This window comes from Drosophila rhopaloa, unplaced genomic scaffold (genome assembly GCF_018152115.1).
Source record: "Drosophila rhopaloa isolate 14029-0021.01 unplaced genomic scaffold, ASM1815211v1 contig_2, whole genome shotgun sequence".
NCBI lineage: Eukaryota > Metazoa > Arthropoda > Insecta > Diptera > Drosophilidae > Drosophila > Drosophila rhopaloa.
Window position 1 is genome coordinate 6,481,064 of NW_025335083.1, and position 25,159 is coordinate 6,506,222.

Genomic DNA, 25,159 nt, shown 5'->3' on the forward strand with positions numbered 1-25,159 from the left:
GCACCACCCACGACACCACCCAAAACACCACCACCCACCACCCACCGCCCAACGCCCACTGCGACGCATTCAACATGGCGTCGGTGGCTGTTTCGCTTTCTGTTTCGCTTTCCCTTCGCTGGATGGGGGGGTGAAGGGGGATTCCCCCCGTTCGGTTTGTGTGCGATATAAACGAAGTTTACCAAATAAATAAAAGCCATCCCCCCGCTTCTCGTCTAGCGATTGGGTTGCAATATATCGCGTACGTGCTGGCATGCCATAAATATGTGGCCCATGTAGATGCGAGGCAACAAAATTATATTTCTGTTTGTGTTTGCAACAATTTATTTTTTTCCCTCTACGCCACCAGTCCGCCCCGCAATGCCACGCCCACCGTGGAGATAAAGCGAAAACATTTTTCCAGCTCAACTCGCAGCGCAATCGATAACGATGAGGGAGACAAAGGAACCATCGAAGGAGCTTATTAGATGTATATAGTGTACCCAGCACCCTGAAGGTAATCTTGAAAATATGTAGTGCAAGCAAATTTGGCCAAGGACCGCAGCTTGTGGTGAAGTCCTGGAAAGGACACGAATCCTTAGCCAGCCCATATGCTTCCATATTTGAGTTGTGTCCAGGGCAAAGGTACAACGCCCTTATGCATGCAAGTGAGCACCAAATTAAAGATTTCACCAAATCCGTCTTACCACTCAAATATGTACAGAAGAATGTCCACATAACTGATTGTGACCGAAGGTAACTTAAATATACACGAGTGCACTGGATTTTTCAAAATATAAATACAGTCTAAGCAGTGCGTTATAACAAAGAACTTTGATCACAACTATTTTTACAGACCTTTGGTTGAGCATTAAAACTTGTTTTATATTAAAATGTAAAAATATACGGTTGCCGAAGTGCAACCGAAATATATTGGAAAAAATAAAAAATACAATTTAAAAACTTTTATTTAAAACATTTTTCAATTGTTGACCTCGAGCCGGAAAAACTCAAAAATTTACATATCCATAACCATAGTAAAGTAATATTCCTTAGGCACATAATTAAATGAATCAGACAATTTTGAGATAACTCCAAATTTATCCTATCAGAAGATACAAATGTAAAATGTATTTCTTTTTTAAGTAAAGTCTCTCTCGAAATGATTGATTCAGTAGCCAAATTAAGTATTAATATTATTTAATTTAGTATGACTTTATTTTTGACCTTTTAATGCATAAAATAAATGCTGACAAACTATAAATTTTTGGAAATATATTCAAAAAATTGAGAAATATTAAGGGAAAACAAAATAAAATAATTTTCAAAAATAATTAATCTGTTATCTGTTTATCTGTTATGTGTAATAGATTGCATCCGAATTTCACTGTTAAACTGCGACCTGCACTCAAGAACAGCTCGAAGAAAAACAAAGAAACTTTGGAGGAGAAGGAAAATGGCAGCAGAAAAATCGGAGCACAAGCAACAAGCCAACAAATTTAAAATGTGAAAACTTTGCAAGTAGTTGAAAGTTGGCAGCAGGCGAACGAACCGCAGTCGCCAGAGAAAAGCGGCGGGGAATTGGAAAGCGGGGGAAATTCTTTGTCTGCTCTGGAGTGAAGGGTGTGGGGGGGTGCTGGGGGGTGCAGGTGCAAACAGGACTGAGATACGGGCATAAGGATACGGACTCGAATACGGATACGGGACTCGATGATTTGATGTAGCCGAAAATCTGCCGCTGAGATTTTCTTTGTGGTTTCGACTTCTTTTGATATGAGAGCATTTTCCAACGTGGTGCACACTCAAGAGGAGTTTGCCCCAATCCCAGCGCCTGTCATTTGCCAATTCAACTAAAACTTCAAAGAACCGGGAGTGCATCCCCCTGCCCAGAAAGTGAATCCCCGTGGTCCGTCGCCATTTTGGACCGGATCGCTACTCACGCCCACAAAGGAGTCGCAACCACAAGTTCAAGCAGGAAGTGGGTGTTATGAAATATGACGAGATATGAACTCATAATCCACCCTTGCATAGCTCCTCTGATTTTGCGCAATAGCGGATTCGTGACAACCCGAATTGACCAACCATTGGTCGTAAGAGGTTACTTTGAAAGTGAAATAAAATATATATATTATATATTATATTGTATTGTTAAATGTTGATCGACTATAAACAGTACATAATAAACAAGTGACCCAACAAAACAAAGGATACAATTATTTTGGACGAAAAAAAGGAGTTGTCGGGAAAAATACATACATATAAATAAGACAAAAATACGTTAAAAATTCAGTTTTGATTACAGGGATAGATTTTGAAGTACACATTTTATAATGATTATTAAAGATTATTAAATTATTATTATTCAAATTAAATTATTAGAACCCAATCCTTTAAATTATTGATAAGCAAATTAACGTTTTTTAATATTATTTGGTATTACAAATTTATATTGATCAGTCATAGTAAAAGGACATTATGAACTTTCACCATGCAATTTAGATTCAAACCAACCACAAGGCACTTGGCCAAAATGCCAATCAAACTGGCGCTGAGCAAATATTATCACAACAAGGCCGCAGAACAATGTGTGGGCCATCAATCAAACGGCACTCGGCAGCCAAACCAATCATCCATTTATCCATCCATCCAGATCCTGGCCGGCCATCCAATCACCCTATCGCTCAGGCGTATCGCAAGAACAACAACAATTTTCCAATTAAGCGACCAAAAATTTGAGCATATGATGATTATTGACGATAAGAGTCGGACACGAAGCCCCCATCCCATCCGCCCCAGGAATCCCAGTTGGTCTGCCGAAATGTGCAAATAAATCGCACAATTGTTCGCATGTCCGCTCGTCCTTTTCGGCAGGACGAGCTATCTGCTATCTGCTATCTGCGAGCATCGAAACTAAAAGTTAGCTGCGGCCACGCCAAACCAAAACAAAGAAACTTTCATTTCCAATTTTCTTGATGTATTAAATTATTTACGCCCTCTTGAGCAGCGGATTCGGATTCGTGTGCGTGGCCACTCATATAAGCGTCTAGGGATACATAGACATGTGTATATATACCTCATTATGTTTACTTGCTGAACAGTACATTCTTGCTAAAATTATTTGTCCTACAGTAATGTAGATAAATTATATTAAACAAGATTACATTTTGCGATTTATTTTAGAAGAATACGTGTTTACTAGCTGGTGAAACTGATTAAGTATTTACGTGTAAAATTAAGTTTAAGGAAAGGTGGTGACGAAGTTCCGAACCACTCAAATTATGAGTATAAGTTAGAACATTCACACCCCTATATTAGACAATATAAACTTAAAAATTTATTCATTTTTAGATACAGAATGAAACAAATTATTTTTCAGATTGGATTTTTCTTTTACAATTTTCATGCTCATTTATGAAACTAACAAGGAGGTGTTGCATGAAGTCAATGTCCAATATCTTTAATGGCAATAAACAGTAGTGGACTTTTCCATTGAGCAAATTAATTATACATTTTTGAAACAAAAAATGCAACTGTGGTAGAGCGGCACGAGCTCATTATTGGTTTAAGTCATAATTTTGTCTTGAGTTATGGTTAAAATTATCAGGTTGTGTAGAGATTAAAAAAAAAATAGAAAATTAATAAGCGAATAGTCATATTTTATATATTCCTTTTATTTATTTATAGAATTTGTACAGGTATGTTAGAAACAATTGTGAAAGAAAAGAACTCATTATATTTTGAGAACCCGAATAACGATTATTTGTATTTATTTTCATTAAACCATAAGTTTCTGAAGAAACTTACTTTGAAAGTTATAGTAATCACAAGTATTGCCAAGTTTTGACTTGCCCCTAACCTTTTTTCTTTTCTACATGGTAATTATTTTTTAGAGGCTAAATTTACAACAAACAGATATTTAGAGCGTACTTGATTTTACCAACTTAATCCAAATTATTTTGTTAATTTTAATGCGTGCAAATTCATGGTGACATTTTATTTCCTAATGAGCTTATTTAGAGTTATCTGAGTGGAAAAGATAACTAGGTGAGAGTGTCTCACTTTTGTCACTTTTCACTGCGATTTAACTGTCGCCAGTTGGCCTGATCTGGTCTTCAAAAGCGAAATACTTACTGGGGGATAAGAGCTGTTGATTTTCACAGTTGGTGCGCAGAAAAGAAAATTTCTTAACTGTATCCAACTCAGTTTCACCCAGTGGGCCAGTGAGCCAAATGTGCAGCGATCACCTCACGGCATCGACGGGGAATCCCCTGCTCCGTGCCGAATCAGATGCAATTTATGATAACCAATTTGCGGGCAACATCCATTCGCACACATGCGATATGTTATGCCAGCACCAGCACTAGCACCGATCCGATCCTAACTCGAAATCCGAGGGGCAGTAGCCGATGTGGGCTTAATCATTCTGCTGCACGCATCGTTAAACGTTATTAGTTATTGCCAAGATATAGTGTGGGGATTGGTTGTTGCCTTCGGGGAACAGCTGGAGTGCAAACACCCCCCCGCCGATAGTTGCTGTTCTTTTGGATCTTAATAACCATATTTCTCTGGTTCTCTCTTTTCGAGCACTGATTTACTCGTATTTTATTCATAACATTTGGGCAGTTCTGGTGTACTTGTGCTCTAGTGCTCTATTTGAAGAGAACCTACAGTGGTTATCCCAACTATAATACATATCAATAGCAAATAAATATAAGTAATTTATTTTCTTTAAAATTTGGTTTTAATAAGATATTAATTTATACAACATAAAAAGAGTAAAAAAATACTTTTTTTGCTAGAAACTGTCTACAATAAAAGTTTTGATAATTTCCCAGTTAACTTGCAAAGATCGATAAATATATAAATATAATCATTTTCCTTGAAGCCGATTTTCTTCCAGGAATTTATATTAATTTTATTTATTAAAAAACCAAAAAGGAAGTTAATTTGGGCAAGCCAATTATAAGGATAAGTCAATATTTTTTATATGCCCAAAACTTCTTATAACACTTTTAAGATATAGAAATCCCATTTGAATGTCCTGAATTTTCATAGACCGTTTTTTGTTAAGTTAACTATTAACTGTTGCTGACCAATATTATGTTATTATTTTATTTTACTTAATGTAAAAATGATGTGAACAATAAATTAAAAATTGGACTTTATAGATGTAGCTTTTTATAAATTCTTAAGCTATATTTAAAAGGTTTTTGAAATTGGATAATTTTGGCTTTGGTACAGTGAACCCAGAAAAAGCCCTTGTTCAAAGAGATTCTATAAAAAACATACTAGACGGTAGTATCGGATAAAAAAAGATCTAAATGTTATATAAGTGACACCTAATAATATGCAAATATTTTAGTTTAAATTGGTCCTTCAAATTGTTTTTAAATACTAAATCCTAATAAAATTTAGGAGTTTTAACCATCCTCCTTCTAATAAAATAAAAAAAATATGAACCCTGCAAATATTATTTGAATTTAACTACATTGTATTTATGAGTACACTAACCTGTAGACCACAAAGTTAATGGTATTGACTTTAGAAACATATGCATACGCGCATAGAAATCGAAAAGTGCCACTTTCTTGCAGGTAACAAACCCCGTGGATCGCGGGACCTGAACATGAATAGGCATCCATCCGTGGTTGGGTAACGAAAACATGTCAGCGCCTACAGCCGGCTGAGATGAGAGCATAACTAAATATGGCCAGTGCTAATTGCCCTCAAAGTAGCTGCTGTTCCATCCCCATCTCCATCTTCAACTCCAGGTCCAAGATCTGTCTGCGTCCCATCGAACACGCCAGTTCTTTCCGTCTGAGTGCGTCCCTATCTCCGATCGCAATTTATAAAAGCTCTGCCCGCCCAGCGATTTCGCTGCAGTAGCATCCCCAGATTGCCGGCGAGTGGACGTGGATATAAGACACCGAAGAGCCTCTCAAGTGTATTACCCTGGATAGCCGCATCGGTCAGCAAGGACCCCACCATGAAGCGTCTCGAGTGGCTGCTGCTCCTGGCGTGCGTAGCATCCGTGTCAACGGCAGTGGCTCCACGGAGGAGGCGTCACAGCACAGCGGTGGAATCATCGCCCACCTCCGGTTCCAGTGATTGGGGATCGGCCTGGGGATTGGGTCTGGGTCCCGAGATGGCACTCGTGCGGAGGGTCTACGACGACTGCCAGGACAAAAACGACTTCATCGGCTGCCTCAAGCAGAAAGCCCTCCATGCGCTCAGTCGAGCCCTGGACCAGGACTCCATCAAGATCGTGGACGGCCTGGTGCTGGAGAAGCAGAACCAGAGCGAGACGGAGAGTGTCCTGGGCTCCCTGACGGATGCCCGCCAGTTCGGCAGCCTGCCGCCCATCGACCGAGCCCTTCTCTCCAAGGCGGACAAGCTGATGCGGACGCACACGCTCAAGATCGACATGGACGGAGGTGGCGCCCAGGAGAGTGTGGGCCGTGGCCACGAGCACGGGCACAAGAAGAAGAAGCACAAGGACGGGGGCCACATCAAGTACGTGGTGGCGGCCCTCCTCACCGCCATGGGCATCGCTGGTCCTCTGGGCCTCAAGGCTCTGGCCGCGATCGCCGGCAAGGCTCTGGTCATCAGCAAGGTGGCCCTGACCATCGCCGGGATCATTGCGCTGAAGAAACTCTTCTCGCACGACCACAGCGAGGAGACCAGCTTCCAGGTTCACGCCGGTGAACACAACAGGTGAGTCTCCGATTCATGTCCAATGTGGAAAAATACAGAGTATACGAAATCCAAAATAAACATAAAGGAATGTTAAATAGAATAAATCTTCTCAGATACAGAAATACCCTTATAAACCTCAGACTTTCAAATACATTTTATATTGCACTTAAAAATACTCCTGCACTTTAAATTTTAGCCATAAGAGAAAGCCAAACCAAATTAAAATCCAATCAAAAGGAAGCCAAAGTTTATATACACTTATAGCTGATACAAAAATTAAACATTTTATATTTCGATTTTAATCCGTCTATGCTTAAAAACAATGAAGACTTAACTATTTTCGAATATGTCGTTTTTATGGCAGCTATATAATATAGTCGTCCGATTTGTATAAAATTGAAACCGTATTTCCGGAATTGTTAATGTCGGAGTATAAACGTATATTTTAAAAACAGCGTAGCCATAATTTTTGTTCCAATGGGAGCGTTTACAATCTTTTAACTGACATTATAATAAACTCTGTAGGCGTTTAAAAATCAATGGATAAATTTGTTTATATACAGTAGTAAAAAAAAACTATAGAAAAAACTTTACAAATGTCTTTTGCCCTTGTAGGTAAATATTCCATCTAAAAACGACTTTTTACTTTTTAATTCATTTACACGCTTCCATCAAATATAAGAAGAATTGGGAATTGAAAAACCTAATATACCCAATAAAATATTATCTTCCTGCAGGCGCAACACTTACGTGATCCGGCCGGTGTCCAAGACGAGCGGTGGTGCAGGAGCAGGAGCTGGAGCCGGAGGCGTGGGCATGGGTGTGACCGCAGCCGGAGGCAGCTCATCGGTGGATCCATATCGCTACTACTACGAGTACCACCAGCAGTAACGCGAGTGCACAGTGTCGAGTCGGTGTCTGGAGAAATCTCCGCCGTGGTCCGGCGGAGTCCTGAAGCAGCTAACCTACCAAAGAACCGATCCACATCCAGTCGGGCCCATTCAGTGAAGCCCGACAGCAGCCGTTCACCTTAAAGTAGCTCCTAAGTTGTAGGCTAATCTATTATGCAGTTGTCTGAACCATGAACCCTGAAAATGAAACCCAAATAATAAACGATATTGAAATGTACTCTTAGAGGTTATACAAAAAAAGCTTCTGTTTATTCCCCTTAAAGATCGGCAAACACAAAAATAAGGTTTTGGAATGTAAACTAATCAATCGGAATCATCCGATATAACATAGCTTGCGGTATTTCGAGTACCTCTGGTGATGCTGCCTAGGATAGTTTGCTGTCTGCTTGAGGCACGCTGTTCATGATTTAAAAAGATGTGAAAATTATTAAACTTTTATATTTCACTCTAGTGCATTATTGCCTACCGCATTATTGACAGTCATTTCCAGCTGCGCCTTGCCTCGTGTGGCGACTGAGGCGGCAGAAGTACGACCTCTACCAGTTCCAGCTCCTCGACCGCGGCCACGCCCTCGTCCCGTCGTGGTTGCCGTGGAGGCGTTGGCTTCGCTACCCAGGACAGAAGTGGACTTATCGTCCCGCTTCACTTTTACTCCCTGAGTATCTAGCATTTTTAGCAGATCCTCGTGCTTATGGCGCGTCCTAAATTTTAAGAGCTCGTCGTCGATGTTCTCCTCGTTAGGCATGGATTCCATTAGATGATCCACTGCCTTTTCCTTGTAGAATCTGGATAAAAAAGGGATTAGGTATGTACAAATATTTGCAATGGCGACTCACTTCACGATATTTTCTGCTGCATCAATATCCCTTCGCTCCACCAGTCGATAGGTCATCTCTGCCAATGCCTTTGAGTGGAACAACCTTAGAGGTTTATTGGACTTGGCCTCGTCGAAATAGCGATCCACCAGCTCCTCTACTCGAGTGGCATTATCCGCCTCCTAAAATATATGTTTTAATATAAATAACGTTAGGTATATTGCATGGAGTTTTACAAAGATTTTAAAATAAAAACGCGTCCTGTTCTTCCTTGGGCCAGAAAAAATTTACTCTAAAGTTTGTTTGAACGAACATCTAAGAAATTTAAACCAAGAATAGGTACTTATTAAATATAATTAGTTCAGCTATTCTAGGCAATTAGGGTAATATTATATTTCTGTCAACATTAAAATAAAACATATCTTCAAAATATAATATCTACATGAATAAGATGTAAATTATAAATTCCAATTATAAATGCCCATCTCATAACGTTCTAAATGTTCAGCCTTATGAATGTCATTCTTACCAGTGCGCGTCGCAATGCCTCCTTGTCCAGGCTGACGGTCTCTGTCTTGCTCCTCTTGATCATCTTGCTGAATTGCACCACATCCTGGACATTGGCCACTTGGGTGCTGAACATTTGGCCGAACCGAATGGCGTTGAACATGCAGGACTCATCCGTGTAGAGAAGGCGCAGCCGGATGAGCGGCAGCGTGGGCTGCCGGGGATGGCCGGTGAGCTGGGCCTTCGCCCGCTCTAGCATGTCCTCTACCCGATTCTTTGCGAATTTGAAGACCTTTGTGGAGGCATCGCCCTGGTCCAGACCCAGCTCCTCGGCACGATCGGGCAGTACAACGGATTCGAAGACAAAGGGACGCACGGTGCGCAGGGGAAGCTCCTTCAGCTTGAACTTTCCCTTGTAGATCTCCAGCAGCCCGACGTGCTTCTTTTTGGCCTCGCCCTCGGACAGGGAGGTGGGCACCGAGGAGCCCGGCTGGGAGACATAGAACCCCTTCTTCGCATTTAGCTCCGGCTCAATGCGGCAGTCGTGTTCGTGGCCCCAAATCACCAGGTGGAGGAACCCCGGCAGCAGCTCCTCGGGCAGATAGTTCTTTGGCCCGCGATCGGCGCGATTCTGGTGCACCACCAGCAGGTGGAACCAATCCTCCTCCGTCTCCGTGTCGTTCTTGTCGCCCTTGCCGTCATTGCCTTTGCCTTCCGCCGCCGCCGTGTCGGGGCAGTTGAACTTGACCTTGAAGTCCTTTATGAGCCTGGCCAGCCGCCCGTCGTGAATGTGGCTCAGTCCGTACAGGGCCAGCTGACTCTCGCCCTTGCGCATCAGGATGGGGCTGATCTCCACCTGGCTGAGGTCCGTCCAGCGGCCAAAGTAGTTGACCAGGCCCGAGGTGCTCAGCAGGTCCAAAGAGCTCAGGCGGCCGAAGCCGCTGGGGTCGTCGTGATTGCCGTGAATGGAGAAGACCGGAATGGCGATGTTCAGGTTGGGGTCCTCGTAGTTCACCGACTGGTTGACGGCGTTGTGGAAACTCTGCGCCTGATCGCTGAGGATCTCAAGGGAAACGGGGCGATCGCCGAAGGTGTAGCGCCGCAGGAGCTCAATGCATCTGGAGGAGATAAATCGTGATGAAATGGAATGGGGGATGTCACTTAATCCCCACTCACTTGTGCATGGAGTTCTGGCTGGGCACCGCGTCGTGAAAAAGGTCTCCGCCCAGCAGAATCATGTCCACATCCTCAGAAACCGCCAGTTCCAGGATCTCCTCGAAGGCCGTGAAACTGTCCTCGCCGCGCACTGCGTCCTTTTCGCCGTAGCCGAGATGGTTATCGGTGGCCACCATGATGCGGATCACATTGTCTGCATCCTGCTCGGCTCCTGTGGTGTCTTCCATTGTCGGATTTATCCTTTGATGACTCCAATCTTAAATTTGCGCCTAATTTCGCCAGAAGCAATAGTGTTACCAGGTGGGGAAACCCAATATTTCCTACTACCAAAGTCATCCAATTGTATAAACAGCGCGGGAATTTCAAAAAATTAATTTAATTAAATAAGCGGGAAACTCAAGTAATATATAGAGATCATTTCCTTATTTCTTAACCATTCTTAAGATAATTGGACTTCTGCACATAAGTACGGCAATGAACAGTCCATTCCCGACAAATAAATCTATATCGACTTTAATGTAAGTAATGTAAATAATGTAAGTAATGTAAGTAATTTCCGGAATTGAAGTATTCTTCATAAATATATATTTCTTGTCAAATTATTGAAGTAAAACTTCAACAATGTTTCAACATTCCAAATAAATTTCCAGTACTCATATTGATTGTATTCATCTGAATAAAAAATGTTTCCATAACTTTATTTTAATTTACCTATGCATGTATATTTAATAAATTTGTATAAATCTCCCCTGCCATTTACAGGTCATTGTAAACAATCTAAAGCTAAATTACCGATAAAAGATCATTGTGTAGCCTGTCTCCAGGTGGCTTCTTCACATTAATGCTTATTGATGAGAGCGAGCTTATATCCGCCTTTTCGATCACAGCTCTTTGATCGCTTTAGTACAATTTTAATTTATTGTTCAGTCCAGATATGGCATTATAACTTCGTGGATGACATCCCTCCGCGTGTGCCAGGCAAGATGATGGACATGGGGTTTGACGACAATGATTAGTTTGCCAGCCTCCTGAAGGGTCTTGATGCCGATGGAGTCGCTAGTGAAGATCTTTCGCTTGATAAAAGGGATCACATCCATGTTCTCGTCGTAGTAACTAAAGTGGCTAAAAGCGAATTCCAGGGGCTATTATACTGTCGAAACTCAAAAGACAGCTGCCACCTTACCTGGATTGCCAGGGAGTGATAACATCGTCGTTGGGTCCTCCGATCATCACCAATCTATTGAGCCGCACCATTCCCATCTTGAAGGATGTGGAGTTGGAGGTCTGCTTCTCATTGTTGATCAGCGGCAGGAACTCACTGTACTTCATGTAGAGCTCCTGCCTTTGCGGATCGTTCCAGTAGCCACCCACCGAGGTGTGCTGGCCCACCCGCGAGTAGAACAACTCGAAGGCCGTCTTGGCTGCCAGGTCGGGAAATATCAGATGCAGGAAGCTGGCTGCAAGTATATCCAAACGGTAAAATTTATATTATTATTTATAAATTTTTAAAATATATTCTTCAAAAAATCCTAAAAGCCAAATGACTTATTTTAGGAACAATTTTAGAGGGAATTTTTAAAGAGAGTGTTTTTCTTAAGTATACGGGCTATGTATGCTTATCTCTAAATCAATAAATTGCCTTGACTCATTTTTGAAATTTGTAAATGTAGCAGTTTGATAATGGTGTAACGAGAACCTTTTATTGAGTAATTTTTGAATTATGATTTCGAAAATTTCACTCAAAAACTAACCCTACTTTTCCGATTTAAAGCGGGTTATATAAAAAAAATTGACATCATAATTTTTCCGAGAATACTATTTATTTTGCCTGATGAGGGCAAAATAATAAAGCCTTTGTTTAACCATCAAAATATATTATGTAAATCTTACAGCTAATGATTTATATTTTTAGCTATTACTCATTATATTTCGAGAGGGATTGGATTTCACTGGGTTCAACTTACTTCCGTATTGCCCCGCCTGTGGCGAAGAAAGGGATATGAAGGTCTTCACATTGTGATCCGACAGACTTTGGATGGCCGCCCGGGCCAAAAGACCTCCCTGGGAGTAGCCTGAAAGTGGTACAACATTGGGGATCAGAAATTAAACAACTTATAGAAAAGGAGTCTTGCTTTAACATACCCAAAACAATGATGCCCTCCGGATGGAGTTTGCCCACTTCGTTGAGGTAATCCCTAACTTGGTCGACCTGCCGCCAGGCGTTCTCCAAACTGTACCATCCGCTGAATTTATCGCAGTTATAAACTATGGTCCCAGGATGAATCTTTAAACGGAATACCAAACTGTTATCAATTGTTATTGCGCTGTTTGCGTCGAATTCGACCTTGTCACTATTGTTTTTGCTAGTAAACAATAACAAGGGGAATCCAATAACAAACCTCTTCGATTTCCCGGACCAGAAATGACATTGATTCGGCTCCGGAGAGGATTCCGTGGAGGATGACCACCGGTTTGTAGGCCAGTGAGCCGGAAATTGATAAGCAGGAGGCTAAAATCACCACAAGAACCTGCAACGGAAGCCTCATTTTGCAAGTAACAATGGATTTGGCTTGGAACTGTTGTTGTTGATGTATCCGTATCTTTATTAACTGACTCTTCTTCTTGCTCTTCGCTTTGGAAATTCGGAATATGCTGGTTTTTAATCCGACGAGTGAATGGCAATCTGTTTTGAACGAAATTATGAGCAGAGCGGTGTTTAAAAAAAGATTTAAATTTAAATTTATCAAATTGCTTATGTGTTCTCCAATATGGCATTATTTGCCTCTCAATTAATAATTTAAAGAAATAACGTTTATAAATTTAAAAAGCCAATTTAAGTAAAAAATCATAATAAAATAAATATACAAATTTATACACAATGGCAAAAATGTATTGTTTTTTTTTGCTTCTTTTGTTAGATATCCTTTGAACCACACATTTTTAAAAGCGATTTGAGCTTTATTGGATAAGTGATATATGGAAACAAGGGATTGAAATTATATTGATTAAAAGCGCCATGAGTTTGAGTGGCTGATTGATGGCTCTTTCCTTAAATACAATTCGATTTACCCATCTAAAAGGCATTGAATGAAATCACATCTCTGAATCATTACGTCTGATTCTTGTAGAATCTAAGTTTCAACCAATAATGATGTTTTGAAAAAGACAATCTATTGGGACTACTTAGCTCCAATGAAATCCCCGAGATCAGCGGAGCTTAAAATAATGCTCGTTTATTCACTCTCAGCTTACACGATCGTCGTTATGTACTTTGCACTATTGTGTCTTGCGTAAATTTAAGTCTATTCGCAGCATGTACGCTCCGCAATTAATATCTACGCTCTGTGGCTGGCGATCAACAGACTCCTCCTTCTGCACTTCGCACAATCCATTTGTCTTTCGGGGCCGGGAACAAGGTGATTTCAAGGTATATCAAATATGACAACACTTAACAGTTTAGGCTTAGGGCTAGGGCGGCATCTCAACCGTTTTGTTTAAGAGTTATCGATCTAGATTTGTAGCGATTCTGTTCCAAGTTACGTGATTCGTTATGCGGCCGGAGATCTAGTAGTAGAAGTCCAGCCCGTTCTGAGGGCTCGTACCTCACCCGGCCACCTCTTCGCTGACAAAATCCAGCTTGACCACCTCCGCGGGCAGGCACTCCTCCACGTCCACCTCGTTCTCCTGCACGTTGATGCGGTTGAGGGTCATGGACACGTCTGGGCCGCACTTCAGGCCCGCTGCCGTCCCTGCTGGCGCTCCTGCTGTTGCCGCCGCCGCTGGAGGATTGGAGGTAGTGCTCACCACATCGTCAGCGATGACCACCGTGGGCGAGAGCACTGTGGACACTGTCGGCACCACGGGAACCACGATCTGCGACGACGAGCAGGTGGACACTACAAGAGGCTGCTGCACCGCCGTCGTGGAAGTGGACGTGGGCTGCTGGATGATGATGTTCTCCGTGATGGTGGGCGTGTTGTTAACGGCCGAGGCCGCAGCCTGGGCCGCCGCTAGCGCCGCCGCTTTCTGCATCTGCTGGTACTGCTTTACGGTCACCGTCGTGCCCGTCGTGGTGGTAGTCTGTGGATGAAGGATGATCTGCTTGGGCTGCGCCACTAGCTGCACTTGCTGCACGACGGGCTGTGCCTTGAATACTTGAGGAGGCGGCTGCTGCAGGGACTGCGGCGACTGCGACTGGGGTGGCAGCGTCTGGAGAACGTGCTGAACCTGCTGGACGGGCACTTGCTTGGCGGGGATGCCGGCGTCCTCGAAGGCCTTCTTCTTCAGCGCCTGGCGAATCTGGGAGCTGCAATGGGCAAGGGTACCGGGGATTAGCACGGGACGAGCAGTATGTTCCCTCGCCAGGATCGCGGGATCACTGGATCACTTACACGGTGCGGTTCTTGATGCTCAGGCTGATCTTGGTCAGGTCGTCGGAGAAGCGCATGATGGACGAGTGCAGCATGTCGATCTCCTCGTCCGTCCACTTCCTGCAGCCGTGGCGAGGGAACAAAGAACACAGAAACGAAACACTCCGGTTAGGGTCTTCCGAATCTCGGGACTCCGGATCAACTTACCCCGATGGCGACTCCGCGTTGGGATGCAGCTGCATGGTGAGGTCGCCCAGTCTGCTAAACGCCTGTCCCGCGGCCGTGAATATCTCCCCCACCTGCAAGTGCACCCGGATTTGCATCCGGAGTCAGTTTGTTGTTACCGCGTGCAAATTCAAAACAAACGCACCGCCCCCCGCCCACCGCCCGCCACCCACAAGAAGGTGGAACAACAAATTTCCCACTCGCAGGAGTGAGACAAACGAACGACTCTCGACTCTCTCCCGCGCCGCCTTTTTTTTTGTTGCGGCGCTCGGGGACGCAGGCGGCGGGATTCTGGGGGGCGTGGGCGCCGGCGGACTGGGCTGAGCACCTGCACCTACCTTGGTTGCCGAATTCATGGCCTTTTTTTTGCGAGGCTCTGCTTTTTTGTCGTAATTTTCTGTTTGGCCTCAGCGTAAGCGTCTACAGCCCTTTCCAACACTGCAGCCTAGCTGGTCGCCGCCGTTCGCAACACTCAAGCGAGCCGCTCGATAATTATCGCTCCGGCGTCCGTTGAACGCTGTTCATCACTGCAACTTAAAATTTTCACATATCGACTAGTCGATTGACTGACATGTTGAGCCAGGAATTCAAAGTGCAACCGTTAGCTGAAAAATTACCCGATTCATTTTTGTTGTTAGGAGTATTATAGAAAACACAGTTGCATATAAACTTATGATACATTTTTATGTATGTAAGCTGTATTTATTTAATATCAAAATAGTTCCAAGCTCGAACCATACAGAATTACGGATAACAGTCTTGAGCTTAAGGAAAAAAGCAAACCAAAAATTTTATAAATTCGTTGTTTAATCAATGATTTACCATTAAAATAAATTAATATTGCTATTAATTACAATGCCTTATTTAATAAAGACTGCCGTTTAAGTCTTCCAAGTAATAATCGCTTTCGAACTGACTTATAAATCTAATGGCGAATACAGAATTTGTTGATCACTTTTGTTCAGATAATTTTTAATAGCGACTAATGACAGATACTTAACATATAAAAAAGAACATAAACAGAAATAAAGAATTATAAATTTAAACTCCACCCTTGACAGGATAACACTTAACAATATAACTTAATACTTGAATAACTTCCTAAGTGACTTATTTGGCTGCTTTCCGGATCACTCTATTATTTATTACGGAGCTGCACGATCCCCCTATTGTACTCGTATTTTTCTCGCAGAGTTGCGATTTCCCTCTTTTTTGTGATTTGCATTGCATCTGGAAACAATTGTTAAGAAAAGTAAGACAAAAATCAATATTTCACACGGCGGACATACCTTAAGTGGCATTTGTAAGGGAACTTATATTGATCTTGGGTTGCTTCACTGTTATCTTCAACTTGCTGATGCGATGATCATCTTTTAACTCAATGTTTGTCTTTCTTAGGATTGTCTCCAGTCCTGATTCAGTCTGTGTTTGCAGCTCGGCTCAGCACAATTGCAATTGTTGTCTGTAATGGAATTTATAGTGTAACATATCGAACAGCTCGCATCTAAACTGCACTCACCCATGGATTCGGTCATAGTACCGCCATCCCTAAAGTCGTTCCAGCACGACTGCTTTCGGTGCTCATCATAAGCCGTGATCCGTCGATTCTTTCGCACTGTGGACTCTATGCTGGCCGATTTCTTTGATAAAAATTATAATATTATTGGGTGGTCTTTGGTCTTCGGTTACACATATGTACCTTTGCCACACTGGTACTAGCGTTGCGATCTAGGGGTTTCTTGGCGGCCAAATCAGTTGCAGAAGTCGACGATCCGTTGGGCGGACTCGACACAAAGTTCACGTTCACTTTAGGCGCCTGCAAAGCCGCCAGTTCAAACTCAAGCTTAGTCGTCATCTCGCTGAGCGAGCACAGCTTTTCCTCGAGATTGCGCTTGTCTTCCAATAGACTGCAAATGGTGCCGTCCATGCGCTCCTTCTTCGTTCGAAAACTGGTTTCCTTAGATTTCTAGTAGAGAAAAGATTCAATAAACAATCTAGTAAACTACAAAGATCACAATAATATTACCAGGGTTGATCGTAGCTTCTCCGATTCTTTTGTGAGTTCATCAACCTTTTGCCCCATTTCAAGGCTTTTTTTATTGGCCGCTCTCATGGCTAGTTGGTGCTTATTCGAAGACTCTTGAAGAGATGCAAATGCTGCCTCATCGGCTTTCAACTTGAATGTGTAAAAAAAATAACACTCAGTAACAATCTAATAAATACCAGGATAACTACAATATTACCAGAGCTAGTCGCAGTTTTTCGCATTCCTTTGTGTGTTTCTCGTTTAGCGCACTAAGATTTTTCTCCAGGATGTGCTTGTTTTTCAATAAATCAGAAATAGTGCCGTCTAACTTATCCTTTTCCATTAAGAAACAAGACTCTTTGAATTGCTAAAGAAAGATTCAATGAAACACTTTGTAAATAACCAGAATCGCTCAAATATTACCAGATCGGATCGTAGCTTTTCGCATTCCCCTGAGAGATCGTTAAACTTCTGACCCATTTCGAGACTTTTATTATTGGCCGCTTCCATAGCTAATTTGAGATTAGTCGAGGCTTCTTGCTGAGATGTAAGTTCTACCTTGGTGGATGTCAATTGAGCCTTCAGTCCAGCATTAGCTTCATCCTTCTTTATAAGAATGGTAAGCTTTTCCTCCAGCTGTTGTTTATCGTTTTGCAGAGCTAATATAACTGAGTCCAAGTTTTTTTTTTCTCTCTGGAAGTTATCAGTTTTGGTTTCCTGAAAAATGTTTTCATAAAAGAATTAAGGTAAGATGAATATTTAAATAAAACTCACCAGATCCGAGTGCAGCTTTTCGCACTCCTTGGCCAATTCTCCGGTATTATTTCGACCTAGCTCCACTTCCCGCCTCAACTCCATGAATCTTTGATCCACTTCTGCTTCCTTGGTTCGTATTTGCTCTTCGAGGTTATTTTTGGATCGTTCCAGTTTGTCTATACTTTCTCTTAGGGAGGCACTTAGCGATTGCTCCTCTTTTAGCATGTTCTCTAGATTGTGGCAGTTTGTTAGCTTTAGTTTAAGATCCTCATTTCCAGCCTCAAGATTATCTTTTGTTTCTTGCAGGGATTTAAGTTTCAGCTGCAGCTCGTTCATTGAACCCTTGAGATCGGCCATCTCGCGTTTGAACTTTTCTGCCTGGGTTGACATCTTCTCCTCGATTTCTTTGAGCTGCGTTACCAGAACTTGTTGTTCCGTGCTTGCAGTAGCCTTTGCATCCAGGGCGGACTTCAGTTCCGAGCGAAGCTGCTCCATTTCTACATCTCGAGTAGCGATTCCGTCCTGCAAAGTAAGCAGTTCCAAATGCAGGCGATCCACCTTCTTTTGCGTATTGGACGACAATACATTTGCCTCGGAAAGACAGATTTTCAGCCGATCGTGCTGGGAAACCAGATCGTCATTGGCAAGAAGTTTGACTTTCGCACCATGCAGCGCTTCTTCGAGGTCGCTTATCTTGGCCGTGAAAGTCTCAAGCTTGTCCTCTAAATGAGACTTCTCCAGCATCTTACTGTTTAGAGTATCCGTTTCCGATTTAAGTTCCTGAAGCTTCGTCAGGGTGCTCGAGTGCTCTGCAGTGACCTTCTGAATCTCAGTCTCCAAGGCAATCTTGTCCTGCCTCAATTTATCCAATTCCAAAACCTGCTGCTCGCACTTTTCCTGGAGTTCAGTGATCTTCTCATTCGACGAGGCCAGTAGCCCATCAAGTCGTTCACTTTGTGCCTGTGCCTCCATGCTATTCTGATCTCGAGTGCGAAATTGCCTTTGTAGCTGTTCCTGGGACTTGTCGTACATCTTCTCGAGTTTAATTTTCTCGATTTTCAATTTATCGAAGGCAATTTCCCGATCATGTTTCGCTTCCTCCAGCTCAGCAATTGTATCTTTCATTGCGCTTCTCTGACACTCCATTTCCTCTAGAGTTTTTATCAGCTCGTCAAGCTTTAAACATGCCTTTTCTCGCTCTTCCTCCGCTTGACTTAGCTGCTCCTTCAATGTGACTCGCACATCGCTAATTTCCGCCTTGTAATCAGCTTCAATCTTGGCCTGTTTCACTTCGGCCGCAGCCAGTTTTTCCTTTAGGAGTTCTTTTATTTTTTCGAGCTCCGCCTGGTGCTTCGTAGTCAGTTTGTTCCTTTCCTCCTCGGCCTGAGTAATCTTTTCTTGAAGAGTAACTTTAATCCCTTCCAATTCCGCCTGACAACGAGTTGTAACACTGGAGAGCTCCTCCCCGGCCTTCGATAGCTGATCCTTCAGAGCGGCAACACTGCTCTCATAGTGATCCTTACTCTCCTCCAACTCCAGGCTGTACGCGCGGAACTTGGTGCGATTCTCGTTCTCGCTCGTCTCCATCTTCACCATATACTCCAGCTGTATTGCATTAATATCATCCGTCTTTTTCTTCTCTAGAATACATACATTTTCTTTGGCCCTCTTTAATGATTCACTGAGCTCCTGGATTTGTTTTTCATATTCGAAGGAAACGATTGTCTGCTCCTGTTTCGTCCTCTCCAGTTTCAGAGATTCCTCAGCTTTGATGCTGCGGTCAACGAGAGTCGCATTTCTCTCCTGCAGCTGGTCGATGATGCGTAGGTCATCGGACAGCTTCTGCGCCTGGCGATCTAGTAATTCCTGCTTTTGGTGGCCTTCTTCTTCCAACTCTGCAACCTTAAGCTCCATTGATAAGCAGCGCTCGCCCATTTCTTCTATATCCGTCTGCAGCTTGGCAATTTTACTGTCCCTCAGCTGCATCTGCTTTAATTGACTTTCCAGCTCGGACTGCAGATCACACACCTTGGTTCTCAGTTCAGCAAGGGATGCCTTAAGTGTTATGACTTCCTGCGATTCGAGATCTTTGTTATTGGGAGATGGAGGACAGGCTATTAGCGTTTCATCGTCAGGCGAAATTTCGAGCGAACTCTCGTTCATAGAGCTTTGCCTGGATACCGTAGCCTGCAGTTCCTTGTAAACAATCGACATTTCCGCATTCTGTTTCTCCAGAGATTCGATCTGGCGGTGGTAGTCGTCCACCTTGTTCACTATGATACTCTTATCCAAAAGGTCAGATTCCAGGCTGATCATCTCCTCGCGCATCTCATTAATAGTTGCTTCCGCGTCACCTATCAGCGTCATTTTATCTTTGACTTCCTGCTCTAATTGGGTAATTACATTGCGAAGCCCTTTCTCTTCTTCCATATCCACCTGTTCCTGACTTAGTCGCACAATCTGGAACCTGTGTCGCTTGAAAGAACCTTTGAGGCATACGGAGTCGGATGTATCTAGCTGGCGAGTGTCACTCTCTATATACTCTGCAGACTCAAGGCAAAGCTTAACGCCAGTCGCGTTTTGATCCTGTTCCAGATTGATGGCTTTAAAGAGACGACTGCAGCCAGAATGGTGGTGCAGTTCAATCTGCTGGATGGACTCAGACAGCTGGATAAACTGCTGCAGAAGATCACTATCAAGGTCGAGCTCCGGATCGCTGCACTCAGTGCCCACACCGGAACTCTTCATGGAGTCCACGTCGAAACTCGAGGGCCGCTGCTTGAGCTCTTCTCGGAGGGCGTCGTTCTCCTGGACACTTTCCATTAGTTGGTTGGAGAGACAGTCGTATTCGTTTTGGATCTCTTTAAACTTGGACTGCAAATCGGAGAGTTGCGCCTTGAGCTCTTGATTTTGTGCCTTGAACTCCTCGGCAAGAGATTCCGGATTCGGAGCTTCCAACAGCTTGCGCTGGGCTTCCTCCACTCTAGTCTTTAGAGTCACAATTTCTGCCTGCAGTTTCGCGTTGTCAGCCTGCAGTTGCTGGCACTGTTCATCGGACCTAAGACCCAGATTATCGTACTCCTCCTGCAGCTTTTGGTACTTCTGTTGAATGGCATTGTACTCAGCCTCCATCTTCTCGATGGCCAGTTGTTGACCCTGCCACTGGTGCTCCAGGGTGTCGTACCTCGCCTGCAGCAGTCCAAAGTCATCGTGGGCGGTGGATATCTGCCTGGAGAGACGCTCGCAGTCAGTGGTCTTTTGGGATACCTCGCAGCTGACCTCGCTGAAAGCTGACTGCACGCTTTCCAATTTGGTTCGCGTGGCAGCGATCTCAGAGCGCAGCTGATCACACTGGCAGGCAATCGTCTCCAGTCCCGTGGCGTCCGCAATGGGCAAGAGGTGCTCCAACTCCTGGCACTTGTTGCAGATCCTCTCGCAGCTGGACTCTATTTCAGGGCACATCGAGCGCAGGTGGTCCTCCTTGCTGTTGAGCAGCACATCCCGAGACAGCTCCTTGAGGGACTGCTGCAGGCTTTCGATGGTAGAATCCCTTTCGGAGAGGGCCGAGAGCAGATCGGTCTCCAGCTGCTTGGACTTGGTCTTGTGAGACTCGAAGCGAAGCCCTAGATTCACCGCCTCACGATTATCCATCTCCAGCCGCTCGATGGTCTCCTTTAGCGTCTTCACCTGCTCCTCGTACTTCTCGATCTTCTCATTCGCTACCTGGTTGGATGCAGTAAGAGCAGAGACCTCGGCCTGCAGGGCATCGCAGCTGGAATAGTTAAGAAGAAGAGTTAGTGGAGGGAAAAAACAAATCTAGGAAAACTCTTTTCCCCTCTTACAAAACTTTTCTCCTATTTCCTAGTGCGTCACTAAGAAAAACTGTTTACTCTGCCTAACTAAAGGGAGCTGTCCGAGGGAATCCGCCGTTTAAAAAAGACCACTAAAAATAGAAGCAGCTGGCGGCATTCAAGTTGAAGTTGCACCAGGCGAGGTGTATGGGATACACAGAAATGTGGATAGCCACAGTTGCAGTCGATAACATAGAAAACGAATATGAATTTATTTACTTATTATTTTAAAATTAATTTTGATGTTTCATTTGTTCAGAACATCAATAATTTATATTTTAAATTTTAAAGTAAAAATAGTTATCACTTTGATCATTTGCTTTAAGTAGATAAGCAATAAACGTTATTGTATTATTTTTACAATGTTTAAAGTAGATTATTTCTGTAAAACGTATTACTTAATAATGGTAAACGTAACTTTAGTAAATTCGAAATCAAAATTTTTTTAATTTAGTGCTAGTGGTTGTCACATTACGTTGTTACATTTTAATTTAGAATAATTGTTAATAAGTAACAAGTTTGAAGTGAAGCCGACATCGACAAAAGAATACAAAAAAGTAGATAGCTTCAATTTTACGCTACAAGCGAATACCTTATCGATGAAGAATTAAAAGGTTATTGATTTCAATTATTTATATTACGTTAATTGCAAACACGACAGAAGTATTTGCTATTGCGCAGTGCTATTAATCCGACCGCAGCTGTCTCTGTGGATTGGTAGATGCAAATCTTTCACCCCAGTCACTCACTCTCTCGGTTGCAGTTAGCCAATATATATGCGTTACATCACAGTCTATAACGTTGGTGGATCGGCAGTAGGGCCGACGTCATCGATCACCCAAGACGATCCGTGGTGTAGGGTGGAAGAAATTGAGAGGGGGCGAAACGGCCTGTTGGGCAGCGGCAAATACAATGAGCATTTTGGAATTCAGGCGATCAAATTATCAAGAAGTTGGCCAGTTAACTGGCTTGTTGATCGGCTGACTGCCTTATCGCAGTGCCAGTCTATTCGCGAAACTGGCTCACATTAGCTACCTCTTCCCGCTCCCGGATTCTCCGCAGAAATGTTTCTTTCTCGGCAGTTATTTGCGTTGGCGTTTGTTTTGTTTTCGATTTCTACGCGAGCGCACTTCGAGTGGAGCTTGCTTGCCCTCTTCGCAGCGACTGCCCCGAGAAGCCGAGAAATCGAGGAGAGCGAGCGAAGACTGCGCGAGAAGGCAGCCCCGTAGAAGAGCTCCACGCGGTCCCCACCACACTTTCAACTCAGGTGCCAGGTGAGCGGGCTCCAGAGGTGAATTGCCACTTTTAAACTAATCAGTCTTCAAACTTGTCCTATTAAGCATAGAAAACCTTGATAAAATAGTAGTAACAACCCAAGAAATAACCCATTTATTAATTAAGAGCCACCAGCAAATAAAAGCCTGGGCAAATGGGGGTTTGCTTAAATTGATAAAATAAATATTTAAATATTAAGGTTTGAGCAACTAATAAAATACCTAATAATGCATATAAACCTATAAAAATGGTAAAAGCTTTATATTCTCTGTGTTTTCTTACTTACTATTATTAAGTTCAAATTAGGGGAATAAGCCGATAATCGACAAGAAATTTTATGCTCGTATATTTTCGTATTTAAAAAAGTTTTGTATACGTTCTCGGTTAATATAGTTCTCGGAGTATAGAAAAAGTTGATAAATTTGGGTTATGCCTTCTCGATGTAATTCAAAATCTAGTTTAAAGCTGCGTTCCTAATGCAAAGTTTCAAATAAAAGAACACTGCCGAGCAAGGAAATGTAGGGAGGCAAATGAATTTCGGTTACATTTTAATGAAAGTGCTTTCTGTGAGGCGACTAAAATTCAAAAATTTAGAAATAAATCGGATGAACTAAAAATAAATAACATATATAATTTGGGATTCTGATTTTAAACTGACTCGGTAAAGCGATTTAGCTTTGACTGAATACAGACTAAATAACTCACTTTTGGGAGGACTTCTGTTCCTTTTTGGGCACCTCACAGGTTACTGAGGGAATACTTCTCACCGCTTCTTTTTCCAACAATTTCGGCAGTGCAGGTATTAAGTCCATACTAACAGGTGGTATTAATTTCTCCTTCACAGATTGATGGAGGCTGATGGTTTTAAGAGCAATCTCCCGTCGACTTGAATGGTTAGAGTTAGATAAAAACGTTGGCTTCGGTAGGTTAGACATCTTCGATGGCCGGGGCAGGCGAGATTCCTCTGGCAAAGTGGGCAATAAAGTTACAGCAGTCTCCGCCTCGGGGCCCGATATCCCACAGGTCCAAGTCCGCCGCCGCTTTTGCATGCGCTGTTCGTTTAGCGAGTTGCTTGAAATGATTTTAAGCATGTCGCGCTTAATACGTTGCTCCAGATCCTGCACCTTTAATTGACTCTCGTTTTTTAGCTTCTCCTCAGCAAGTTTGTCCTTATGCACCTTAATTTCACGGTCTAGCAGCTTCATCATCGTGTCGGAGACTATTTCGTTCACCTTCGGCTTAATGCGAATCTTCTTCGCGCGCAAGGCGAAGCTCAGGGTGGACCGAGACTCCTCCATGATCGAGGGCTTAATTGTACAGATAATCGAGGTGAAGGCATTGCCGCCAAGCGAAGCCTGCAGGATGCGCGTTAGTTTGGAGTCGCGGAAGCTAATAAACTTGTCCGCGTTCTCGGACAAGCTCTTTATCACGTTGCTGAGAAAAAGCAGGCTTTGGCACCCTCGGGCACCCGTCTGATTCTCCCGCTCCGATCCAGCAAGATCCACTAGGTTTAGCACGCTCTGGATTACGGTGTCGTCGTCACTGTGTTCAGACTTCCGGGACTCGATAATCTGCGGGACATATATTAACATGTTTGGATACAGCAATATCTGGCCGAAGGACTCACAATCCGAAAGATAGCGTGCGAGTGCCTGGTTCGCTCGTTCACGTTGCTCTCGCCCACGGTGAGTTCCTTGTTCTTCTTGCTGAGAAGGCTCAGAAGTTCGTCCTCGCTGGTCACGATGCACTCCTCACAGTTCACTTTCACAATACCGTGTCCGGACTCGTGGATCTTCAGGTCATGGTTGTTTTTTTTCAGTAGGTCGTAGATCTTCTCATTGTATATCTCGATGTAGCCCACGCGCAGCAGGAAGTCGCGCTCTGTCTCATTAGAGATATGCTGGAAAATCTCTTTGGCGGCCAGCACCATAATGCCCGGGTTCTGGCCGTCGCCCATCATCGTGTAGGTCTTTCCTGCAACATGCATTTTTTAGGTATATAAATATAGGAGTATATATAGCACAAATACCCACCCGACGACGTCTGGCCGTAGGCAAAAATAGTTCCGTTGAAGCCCTGCATGCAGGCGTGCACGATGTGCTTGGCCATCCGGTCGAACACCTCCTGGTTGTTGGCGCTCTCATCGAAGACGTAGTCTGCAAATGGGAACGGGGTGTTAATCTCCAGGATTGGGACACAGATCTCTGGATAGCCACTCACCGAAGACACAGGGCTCCGCGTCACTGTCAGCCAGGTGAATGGAGCAGCCCTCCTTCACCTGCCAGAGGGAGGTGAGCCCGGGCTCGCAGGGACGCACCTTGATGCACACCTGGATGGAGTTGGCGTTCTTCGCGGACATCTCTGCGGTTTCTTAATATCAACAATTTACGATACGGACATGAACAGATTCTAATGTTTTAGGAAAGCTTAATTATCGACATCTTTGTTGCTCTGACAAATTCGAACAAATACCGCTTCAAAAGCGAACCAGATCGAATTGAACCGCGGGGAACCAGTTCTGTGGTTATCGATCTTATTGGAACTAGAAATTGTGATTTAATGATATATGTTT

At 43.4% G+C, this 25,159-nt stretch overlaps 5 protein-coding genes across 9 annotated transcripts; 1 reads left to right on the forward strand and 4 right to left on the reverse strand.

The window, feature by feature from the left end:
- Positions 1-5,965: 5,965 nt before the first annotated feature.
- LOC108044629 lies at positions 5,966-7,803 on the forward strand. Of its 2 annotated transcripts, none has more exons than XM_017123692.2 (2): positions 5,966-6,693; positions 7,413-7,803. In XM_017123692.2, exons 1-2 carry the CDS (start codon positions 5,966-5,968, stop codon positions 7,564-7,566), a joined length of 882 nt encoding a protein of 293 aa, XP_016979181.2. In that variant the 3' UTR covers positions 7,567-7,803. The 2 variants fall into 2 exon arrangements, 1 of the variants encoding a protein (XP_016979181.2); XR_001769309.2 differs by lacking the exon at positions 5,966-6,693 and adding an exon at positions 7,109-7,290 and having other exon boundaries at positions 7,413-7,525.
- On the reverse strand, positions 7,655-10,363 carry LOC108044627 (double-strand break repair protein MRE11). 2 transcript variants are annotated; one of them, XM_017123691.2, is made up of 6 exons: positions 10,085-10,363; positions 8,931-10,026; positions 8,423-8,583; positions 8,053-8,371; positions 7,937-7,982; positions 7,655-7,763 (listed from the first exon to the last, which is right to left on the reverse strand). In XM_017123691.2, the coding sequence occupies exons 1-6, from the start codon at positions 10,309-10,311 to the stop codon at positions 7,738-7,740; spliced, it is 1,875 nt and encodes a 624-aa protein (XP_016979180.2). In that variant the 5' UTR covers positions 10,312-10,363; the 3' UTR covers positions 7,655-7,737. The 2 variants fall into 2 exon arrangements, with proteins under 2 accessions (XP_016979180.2, XP_016979179.2); XM_017123690.2 differs by lacking the exon at positions 7,655-7,763 and having other exon boundaries at positions 7,815-7,982.
- Positions 10,364-10,742: 379 nt separating this feature from the next.
- Positions 10,743-12,796, reverse strand: LOC108044623 (lysosomal thioesterase PPT2 homolog). The gene is made up of 5 exons (XM_017123683.2): positions 12,484-12,796; positions 12,227-12,368; positions 12,049-12,156; positions 11,268-11,541; positions 10,743-11,206 (listed from the first exon to the last, which is right to left on the reverse strand). Exons 1-5 carry the CDS (start codon positions 12,628-12,630, stop codon positions 11,008-11,010), a joined length of 870 nt encoding a protein of 289 aa, XP_016979172.1. The 5' UTR covers positions 12,631-12,796; the 3' UTR covers positions 10,743-11,007.
- Positions 12,797-13,301: 505 nt separating this feature from the next.
- LOC108044630 (transcription initiation factor TFIID subunit 12) lies at positions 13,302-15,133 on the reverse strand. Of its 3 annotated transcripts, XM_017123693.2 has the most exons (4): positions 15,018-15,133; positions 14,662-14,753; positions 14,476-14,574; positions 13,302-14,390 (listed from the first exon to the last, which is right to left on the reverse strand). In XM_017123693.2, the coding sequence occupies exons 1-4, from the start codon at positions 15,033-15,035 to the stop codon at positions 13,688-13,690; spliced, it is 912 nt and encodes a 303-aa protein (XP_016979182.1). In that variant the 5' UTR covers positions 15,036-15,133; the 3' UTR covers positions 13,302-13,687. The 3 variants fall into 3 exon arrangements, with proteins under 3 accessions (XP_016979182.1, XP_016979184.1, XP_016979183.1); XM_017123695.2 differs by lacking the exon at positions 14,476-14,574; XM_017123694.2 differs by lacking the exons at positions 14,476-14,574; positions 15,018-15,133 and having other exon boundaries at positions 14,662-14,777.
- A 209-nt stretch (positions 15,134-15,342) lies between these two features.
- Positions 15,343-25,069, reverse strand: LOC108044626 (kinesin-like protein KIN-7O). Its single transcript, XM_017123687.2, has 12 exons — positions 24,808-25,069; positions 24,621-24,743; positions 24,215-24,561; positions 23,293-24,158; positions 17,480-21,233; positions 17,129-17,422; positions 16,923-17,072; positions 16,706-16,855; positions 16,379-16,645; positions 16,199-16,319; positions 15,969-16,141; positions 15,343-15,909 (listed from the first exon to the last, which is right to left on the reverse strand). The coding sequence occupies exons 1-11, from the start codon at positions 24,944-24,946 to the stop codon at positions 16,074-16,076; spliced, it is 6,279 nt and encodes a 2,092-aa protein (XP_016979176.2). The 5' UTR covers positions 24,947-25,069; the 3' UTR covers positions 15,343-15,909; positions 15,969-16,073.
- Positions 25,070-25,159: the final 90 nt, after the last annotated feature.

Coding starts and splice junctions, on each gene's coding strand:
- LOC108044630 (XM_017123693.2), bottom strand. Junction 14,575..14,661: donor AACGCGGAGTCGCCATCGGG/GTAAGTTGATCC, acceptor CCACGGCTGCAG/GAAGTGGACGGACGAGGAGA. Junction 14,391..14,475: donor AGCATCAAGAACCGCACCGT/GTAAGTGATCCA, acceptor TGCCCATTGCAG/CTCCCAGATTCGCCAGGCGC.
- LOC108044627 (XM_017123690.2), bottom strand. CDS start 10,311: ATGGAAGACACCACAGGAGCCGAGCAGGATGCAGACAATGTGATCCGC. Junction 10,027..10,084: donor AGCCAGAACTCCATGCACAA/GTGAGTGGGGAT, acceptor TATCTCCTCCAG/ATGCATTGAGCTCCTGCGGC. Junction 7,983..8,052: donor AAATGACTGTCAATAATGCG/GTAGGCAATAAT, acceptor AATCATGAACAG/CGTGCCTCAAGCAGACAGCA.
- LOC108044626 (XM_017123687.2), bottom strand. CDS start 24,946: ATGTCCGCGAAGAACGCCAACTCCATCCAGGTGTGCATCAAGGTGCGT. Junction 21,234..23,292: donor GAACAGAAGTCCTCCCAAAA/GTGAGTTATTTA, acceptor TAACTATTCCAG/CTGCGATGCCCTGCAGGCCG. Junction 16,856..16,922: donor AAAAACTGCGACTAGCTCTG/GTAATATTGTAG, acceptor TACACATTCAAG/TTGAAAGCCGATGAGGCAGC.
- LOC108044623 (XM_017123683.2), bottom strand. CDS start 12,630: ATGAGGCTTCCGTTGCAGGTTCTTGTGGTGATTTTAGCCTCCTGCTTA. Junction 12,157..12,226: donor GGAGGGCATCATTGTTTTGG/GTATGTTAAAGC, acceptor TACCACTTTCAG/GCTACTCCCAGGGAGGTCTT. Junction 11,542..12,048: donor ACAGGCGGGGCAATACGGAA/GTAAGTTGAACC, acceptor ATATACTTGCAG/CCAGCTTCCTGCATCTGATA.
- LOC108044629 (XM_017123692.2), top strand. CDS start 5,966: ATGAAGCGTCTCGAGTGGCTGCTGCTCCTGGCGTGCGTAGCATCCGTG. Junction 6,694..7,412: donor CACGCCGGTGAACACAACAG/GTGAGTCTCCGA, acceptor ATCTTCCTGCAG/GCGCAACACTTACGTGATCC.